At 30.5% G+C, this 9,344-nt stretch overlaps 1 protein-coding gene across 1 annotated transcript; it reads right to left on the bottom strand.

The window, feature by feature from the left end:
- Positions 1–354: 354 nt before the first annotated feature.
- LOC112941063 (uncharacterized) lies at positions 355–2,606 on the bottom strand. Its single transcript, XM_069296062.1, has 3 exons — positions 1,502–2,606; positions 1,038–1,400; positions 355–909 (listed from the first exon to the last, which is right to left on the bottom strand). Exons 1-3 carry the CDS (start codon positions 1,517–1,519, stop codon positions 502–504), a joined length of 789 nt encoding a protein of 262 aa, XP_069152163.1. The 5' UTR covers positions 1,520–2,606; the 3' UTR covers positions 355–501.
- Positions 2,607–9,344: the final 6,738 nt, after the last annotated feature.

Genomic DNA, 9,344 nt, shown 5'->3' on the forward strand with positions numbered 1-9,344 from the left:
ATCCTCATCCTCAGATTCAATACCGTCTTCAACTTCATCCTGATCAACAATTGCAATCAATGGTGCAACAACTTTTTCTTTTCCATCGTTTTTAGACCTCTTTGGTAGTGCATCAACTTTGTCCTTTGAAACATTTTTTCTCTTTGATTTTGAAGGACCAGCAGCTTCATTGAATTCTTCACTTGATTGATGGCTAGTTTGTCAACTAGAAGATGCAACAAATTCAAGAGTTGGCATCAAGATTGGTTCATCTGGGAGAACTTGTCTTCCTTCTTGAAGCTCTAAAATTTGTCAAAGTGTAAGATAAATAATTATTCATTGGAAGTAATTGAAAATTGATAAAACATGACTTACTAGGGGACATCTTCTTCGATTATGACCTACAGCACTGCAATTTCCACATGTTATTTGCAATCATTTTCTACTTTTCGACCATAATCCTTCCCTTTTTCTTGCCTCATCTTTTTCCCTTACTCTCTTTAATTTTTGTCTACCAACCAATTAATGAATTTGTGGTGGTTGCATAGCTTGAGAAAGATCAATCTTCCAGAATTTCTCACCTCTAACAGGTTGAATTTTAGGTTGGTATACAAGCAAGTAAGCTTCTTTAGAATACCACCAATGCATCTCATTCAGTGGCTCTATTTTATCATGTTCTAATGCTTTAATAGCATGAGGACATCGTATTCCTGTCAAATCCCATGTCCTACAAGTACACTTCTTTCTAGCAAGATTCACAACATGTCTATCTATACCCTCAACCACCTCATATCCTAAGTCTCCATTAGTAACAACTTGACAACCTTGAGCAATCATTCTGAAATCATGATACAAATCCATAGAATATGGACTATACTCTTCCGTCCACTTCTTACCCTCTTCTTCAAGTTTTTTCAACATTTTCATAACCTATCGATAACAATGAAATATATAACATGTACATGACATATATAATATATACATGTACACCTACATATTACTATCATATTAAACATTAATAGATGTTATCATATAGTTATATAAAATAGCGGCAATACCTTAATTCTAATGTCTTCCAGCATCTTGATTATTGGTTTTGCCCTTGCTTCCAAAATCCATTTGTTGAAAGACTCAGTAAAATTATTATCACAGGAGTAGTTTTTGCAGACAGTGTCAAAAAAAGGCCTGCACCAATGTTGTAGTGGATACCATAGAAGACCTTCGATTGCTTTTTTAGACACAGAACCCATGGACTTTAATTGGTCTTCAAATTTCTCTCCATATGTACTCCAAGCAGACCACCAAAACATCTTCTTCATCTGTACACCACTCCAAGACTTAGACCAATTGGCTTCTATGTGTTTTGCACACCATCTATGTTGTGCTTTTGGAAGCAAAGCACTAACAGCACCAATCAAGCCCTGTAACAATAAGAAAAAAAAATAGAATAGAATAGCTTAAAAAATTTCAAGTGTATACAATAACTATAAATAAAAAAACTGTCAAACACTTGCAAAATTACCTTTTGCATATCAGACATTAATGTCAATCCTTCATCTGCCAACCCCAATGAGTTCCTCAGCAACTCAATGAACTATTTCCATGTTCTAATAGTTTCTCTATCCACTACTGCCCAAGCAAGTGGATAGAAATGCTTAATTGAATCTTGACCAAATGTGACCAATAAAATTCCCTTGAACTTGCCTCTTAAAAAGGTGTCATCTAACCCTATAAATGGTCTCAAACCAGCTCTCCAACCACTTTTCAAAGCCTGAATACCAATATACATTCTCAAAAATTTTCTTTGTCCATGTTCCAACAAAGCCTCTTTGGATATGTTTATAATTACATCAGTACCAAGATTATTGTCCCTTAACTCTTGAGCATAACCCTCTAATTTATTGAAATCATCAACATAGCTACCAACTAGTTTTTCCAGTACAAGTCTTTTAACCATCTTCATTTTTGAATAACTAATATTAAGCTTAAGTTATCATCTACAATCTTTCTCATTTCAGTCACTTTGCAGTTAGGATCATTTTGGACCCTATTCTTAAAGTAGTGTGCTAGAGCTTGTTGAGTAGCTCTTCTATTCTTGAATGCTTCTGGACATGTATGTTTTGTTTGCAAAGTCTTAATTTCAAATCCTTTCCCTTTCTTAACTTCAGAAATAAGACACACAAAAGGACAACCAACAATACATTTATATCTAACTCTAACAGAGTCACTCTTATCAACTCTAAGGGCAACCTTCCTAGCAATTGAGTAGTAACTTACAACCCTTTTAGCTTCATCAAGGTTCTTAAAACTCATACCTTTTTCCAACTATTTAAAGTTTTCAAGTTGATCATTGATTTCTCTTTTCTTTTCCAAACTAAAAGATTCCAATTCTTCACTATTGTAGTCACTTGGATAAGGCTCATTTTCATCATTTTCTTCCTCACTTGATTCACCTTCAGTTGCAACATCTATTCCAGCATTCACTGTGACTAGATTAGGTTCATTCACTGTGACTAGATTAGGTTCATTTTCATCATCTTCTTCCTCACTTGATTAACCTTCAGTAGCAACATCTACTGTGACTACGTATGGTTCATCATTGTGGCTGATGTCAATAGCTGGAAGAACATCATCCCCCTCATCTACAGCAAACAATTCAAGTACACCAGACTTAATATACATTGTTGTCTGTATTGTTCTTATGCCAGAATCCCCCTCAATCAAATAATACCTCCGAGAAGGTCCTTTGAGTAGAAGTTGTTGGACCTTACTAAATCCTAACTTTTCATGGAACTCTTCACATATGTCTATATATGACAATAAATCTGGATCATACTCCTTCCAAACATGAGTGAATTTTTTAATGTAAATAACATTAGGTGTCAGTACCCACTTGCCCCCATAATAGAATAATAGGTCCACCTTGTCAACCATTCTTCAACAAAAGGACATTATAGACAAAAAAAAAAAAAGAACAGGACCATATTAGACAACAACAAAACATTTTAAAAAAACAGAGGAATCTACCAAGAGTAAAGGAATAGGGACCACATGCTTCAAAGTAAAACTTTACATACGCAAAAATATATAATATAATACCTAAAATCTAAAAAAATGGACCATACAATAAAATATTTCATACCTAACAATATTAAAGGCATATCTGACTAACACAAATTGAAAAGTATTATGAAATAAAGGGAGAAACGACGAGTAAAGGCAGAAAAGAACAAACTTGAGACAACAATAAAAAAATCCTATTCAAAATCAACATAGTAACACATAACACTAACATAAATAGACAACACTAAACAAAATTGTAGTATCACCATAAGTAATTGTCAAAAAAGCACAGAATACACGAAAAATTAACATAAATAGAAATTGATTCTCAAAACAAGTAACATCGATTAAAACCTAAATTCTAACTGAAATTTCGAAGTGCACAAAAGTTCTTACTTGAGTTCAAGTCGAGATTGTGAATGAATTTTCTTCAAGTTGCAAGATGAAGAAGAAGAAGAAGACAATGGAGTAGCGTGGAAGTTGTGAAAATTGGAGGAATAAGGTTTTAGGGTTTTTTAATTAGATGGGTTTTTTTTAAAATTGGGTCAAGTGGGGAGGGTTTAGTTAAAATGGATGGATAATGGGTGGGTTTTAAATTATTTTAAATAATTAAATTACAACCAATGGTTGAGTGCCACATAATTAAAAATTATAATTTAATTTTTTTTAATTTTGGTCCGTTAATGAAGGGGTAAATTTGGACCCAAAGGTGGATGTGAAGGGTATTTGGGGGCTAATAGGTGGATGGCGGTAATTTTGTACCATTTTCAATACTTCGAGGGTATTTTAGGCCCTTTTCCGAAGGAAGAATAATATGAGTTTTTCTAGTCTTCTAGAAAAACTAGGTTCTCTAGTCCTTTTTTGATTAGGAAGAAATCTCTATGTATAGGGATTCTCCTAACCTAGAAAGAAAAAAGAATTAATTTTCTATCCGATACTTGCCCACCTAAGTATTGAGAGAGTTCGTATGTGACTTGGGATCACTATAGAAGATCATACCTATCTTGTAGATTCACTTGAAGATCTGTCTATCTTGCGAATTTGCTTCAAAGTATTCGCTTTCGCTTCAAGAGGTAATTATTGAATTAAATTTCAAGATGTTTACGTGTTCAAGCATAAACTGTATAGGTTATCTATTAATTATGTAAGCAGTAAAGATACTAATATATTTCCAGTGTACATAACAATTGGCATCAAGAGTCATGCTTGCATCTAAATAGATAGTGCTATTAAAGAATTAACTTCATACCTTGCTTGCTGTGAATTTTTTATGGACATAGAAGTTGCAAGATGGGTTGATACCCATTGTATTGCAATGTGACATAAAAGAAAATCTAGAAAACCTTCAATGTTTGTTGTTACTAGTTCGACTACGGAGCACGTCATTGATGGATGAATTCAATCTCATTGTTTGGGATAAGCTGAATCCATTTGGTGACGGCGTATTGGATTATTACATGAATGGAATTTACCCATTATTGTGATTGAAAATATGTGTTGTTGTAATTTAACGACGAAAAAAAATCAAACAAAAAAAAAAGATTAAGGTTTACTAGGTTAGCGGCGGCGGTAGATGTCATCTTTAATAAATTAAATATTGACTTCTTCTCTGATTAATTACTTGATCAAGTTCAAAGGGTGGTATACTTTTTTAGTATTAAATTCTCATGTGGACGGTTGCAATTTAATTAATTGATATTTTTTTAAAATTTATATTTGTTGCACCTTAACGTCGCTATTGTTATAAAAGTAAACTGAGTTGTTTTAACATATGGTCAATTATTAGTGGGTACTAATCTTGTGGTGCAGAAACATTGATAAATTATTGAAATTAATATCAAAAGGTGTTGTTGTGTTTATGGATAAACATTAAGCAGTACAACATTTCTTTTACTAGAATCATAAATTAATTTTAGCATTATTTTTCTCTTTGTTGACTAATTACATGAGGTTAACATTATTAGAATTTTGTCCATGTAAATTAAGAACAAAAAAGCCAACTGAGTTGTTTTAACATATGGTCAATTATTAGTGGGTACTAATCTTGTGGTGCAGAAACATTGATAAATTATTGAAATTAATATCAAAAGGTGTTGTTGTGTTTATGGATAAACATTAAGCAGTACAACATTTTCTTTTATGAGAATCATAAATTAATTTTAGCATTATTTTTCTCTTTGTTGACTAATTACATGAGGTTAACATTATTAGAATTTTGTCCATGTAAATTAAGAATTTATGATTGATTAATAGCTACCTTCAAGATGAAGTATTTATTCGGAATCAAGAAAAATTCTTAAAACTTTATATATGTGAAATTATACTTGTTTATGAATTGAGAATTTAATAAATGGATTTATGAAAGTAATCTATTTATTTGAGTCATTAGAATATTTCAGCGTGTGGTGTATAAATTGTTCTAAGTGAATACTAGTCGTAAATATTTATTTACTTGAATGGAGATTTACCTTAAGATGCTAGTAATGCCTAATTAATTCATGAGAAGAGATATAAAAGATTTTCACAGGTCTTAAAGAGAGAAATATAATATCTTGAATTCTCGAGTGTATTAATTAAGAGAACAATTTGTTGTAAGGATGTTAGTTAGTATCTTCTCCAAAAGACAGAACATGACGTATATCTTGCGCTCATGAGTTAATTATTAAAAGAGAACGAAAAAATTGAATCATGTTATTTTAGTCATTAACAATGCCTAAAACGATTATTTTCAAATTTGATCACAGTTTAGGTGGTCATGAATTTTATGATCTTTGATTGACTTGAAATTTGATGGTTCCAATGAAAATCATTTAGATAGGTTTAGATAGTTTGTTAGATTAAAATTTGATTTGAATATGATAAAGTCATTCTTTATGTCAATTATGTTTATGTTAAATTTCGAACATGATTGCACATGGTTATTTGACATGAATTGATATGTGGTAATAATGTAGGTCATATTGTTTTAATTCCTAAATATGTTTAAATTACTTGAATTTGAATTACGTCATAGATTTGAAATAAATAATTTTTATAGATTCCAATTGACATGAAATTTGGTAAGTTCATTGACGACGACCTAGTAAAAAGTACTCATTACTATGTGGTTATATTTTTTGAGGTCATTAAAATGATTTTAAAGTTCTTTAGGATGAAAATGTGATTTCGTATGAGTGACATCCTTTATATTGAGTTTTATGTTATATGTGGTAAATGATTACATGTAATGAGTTAACATACATTGATATGTGATAAGGATGTAGATCTATTCATTTTTCCTCAAATCGCTTGAATCTGAATTTGATCATAGCTTTGGAGATAAATATTAATTTTGAACTCTGATTGATCTGAAATTCGATAGGTTCATCGATAATGATAAAATTTAAAATACTCATTGTTATGCACTGAGATCGTTCAGATGATGTTTTTAGATCATTTTTGTATCTTGAAAAATTAATTTTACCAAAAAATTACTAGACTATGATATAGTGGTGATAGAGTTTGTTCTCTATGATTTTGATGACTAAATTTTAGTGAAGTATTAAGTTCATTAGTTGGCTTGGACCTTCCTCCATAACAGATGAAATTAATACAAATCATTAAAGTTTATCTCTAGTTTTGATTATCTGTATTGACTCTACTAAACTAAGTAATATTTGACTGGATCAATGGATCTAGGATAATGATATTCACTTGGCTTAAATTAAAATATACTCTCCATCTGAATTGGCTTTTGTTCCACATTTGTTGAAGTGAATTTCTGACACCATATATGTATGTTGCATGAGTAGTCATTTTTTCATCAAAATTTATTTTTTAAGATGCATTGATATCAATAAGGCGTGTTTGAAATTTAATATTCACCATATACATAAACATGTTTTCTTTTGGAAATTTTAAAACTTCATTCTTTATTCTTGATTCGTGTATCTATTTCACAAAATGATCATATATGATAAGAATAACTGAGCAGAAAAATCTTAAATTCTACTATGGCCAAACGATGTTTTCAACCAAATTGATCATAGTTTCAGAATTCGAAAAAGAAAAACTCTTATTGATCTGAAATTTGGTAGAATCATAAGAACGACCTAGTAAGAAATTATTATTTTTTTGGATCGTTATATGAGTTTTTGGTCATATTTGATTAAATAGTAGTGAAGTATTAGTTTTATGTGTTGGCTTAGACTTTTCTCCCCATCGGATGAAATTGATACAAGTCACTTGTATTTAATCGTCTAGTTTTGATAATCTATATTAACTCTCCTAAACTGAGTAATATAAGATCAGATCAATTTAACTAGAGGATTTTCACTTGACTTAAACTAACAGTAGACTCTCCATCTGAGTTAGGTTTGTATAAGTTCATGGAGTGAATAATCGGTCATTGTACATGTGTATGGCATGAGTAGTTCTCCAATACCATCGATTGACTATTCGAAATGGATGGATATATATGTATAAATGAGCCCTAAATTTCGTTATTCGGAATTATTCAAAATATTATAATCTATTTGATGTATTATATCTCATATTCTCAATAGACTTTACGCACCCACTTAGTACTACTTAAGTTTTTCTTTTGATAGAGATAAAATATTAATTCAAAGAATGCATTGTACATATACCTTGTGTTAGAAGGAATTATTTTCAGTTTCTAACTAGATAAGAGATGAATATTTAATATATTTGTTTGTAACTTTCCTATCATTTAGTTTGGTGAATATTTCATTAATGGTACGTAGATGCGTGATTTTTTTATTAATAATATCTCACATAAATTGAATTATATTAATCTATCTCATAAGAGAAAGTATATTTTAAATTGAATAAAACTTATTGTACGCTAACATCTAAGTTATTTATTTTGAATAAAACTTTAAGGTTGGTTAATGAATGGGCAGAACGGTTCATTGAAAGTAAAGGTACTACCAACATGTGATTCTGTTTAGAAGGGAAAATAGCTAAGAGACTTTTCCTCTTAAAAAGGAAAAGGTGATAGAGATAAATTAGAATTATTCTATCTTGATTTGTGAGGTAAATGAACATTCGGGCAAGAGGTGACTTTGAGTATTCTAAGATTTTCACAAACAGTTATTCATGATATAAATATATTTTCTTTTTTGATGTTTTGGTAGTCTGAATATCTTTATAAATTGGTCAAGATATTTTAAACTAATATATCATCATGAAAAATATATATAGAATCACCGCAATCTGATTGCAGTAACGTAAACCTCTTTGCAGAGCTCATGAGTCACTTATCTTATAGAATAATTATATTTCAATTTGTCTACACTAGACGCTCTATAATAGATTGATGTAGAAGAGAAAAGAAATACTCTTATGAAGATGATACGATTAATTATTGACTTATTATTAGTTATTTTGTTTCTTTCGAGATAGATTCTCATAACTACATATCACATTCTTAATCAATTTCTTTCAGATCAGTACCTTGGACAACTATAGAACTAGTTGGATGACGTAAGTCTAATATGTGACATGTTCAAATATAGGATTGTCCAGCACATATGCTTAGTGGGAGAATAAGAAAAATGGAATTAAGAACAGAATGTGTGTGTTAATTGAATATCCTAAAGACTGAAATAGGGTTCATTATAGTGTCCTAAAGAAAATAAAGCAATTGTTAACACAACTGTCTGATTTTTGAAAATGATCATTTAGTAAACCATGTTCCTAGAAGTAAACTAGTTTTACAGGAATTGAACAAACAAATAACAAATAAGTCAATTATAAATTCAGACGCTCAAGAACATCTAATGGATATGTCAGAATTGATGTTCCATTGCATTTAATTAGTGGGAGAAACGTTACTATACATAGGAAAACTACTATCTCAAGTAGTGGGAGTGATGTTGAGCATATTAAAAGAACATTTCATGAAAATTTGTTAATATTTCAAGAACATGGAAGTATGATTATAATAGTAGTACTTAGTCGTAGTGGGAGAATCATAACAAAGATTTATTTGTTTTGTATGTTTGAGAGAACTTTTATGATAGAGCTTCTGAAAAGAAGTACACTCTTGGGTGGTTTCATGATAAGGTCTCTCGAGATCTAGTACAAAATTTATTTGTTACGACAAAGCACTAATAGAAAAAAATTGCATGAGAAAATTGCTTGATAAATTTTCTTTCCATAAGAAATAAAAGAATGCATGTGAAAGTTGTAAATGCATAGTTAAGAGTCTAAGTGGGAGATTGTTAGGGTATATACTATTAATCAAGTGTTTAGACATAGTATTCTAACAATTTCCAAGATTAAATATCTAAGTGGGA

Source organism: Solanum lycopersicum, chromosome 3, assembly GCF_036512215.1.
Source record: "Solanum lycopersicum chromosome 3, SLM_r2.1".
Classification (NCBI taxonomy): domain Eukaryota; kingdom Viridiplantae; phylum Streptophyta; class Magnoliopsida; order Solanales; family Solanaceae; genus Solanum; species Solanum lycopersicum.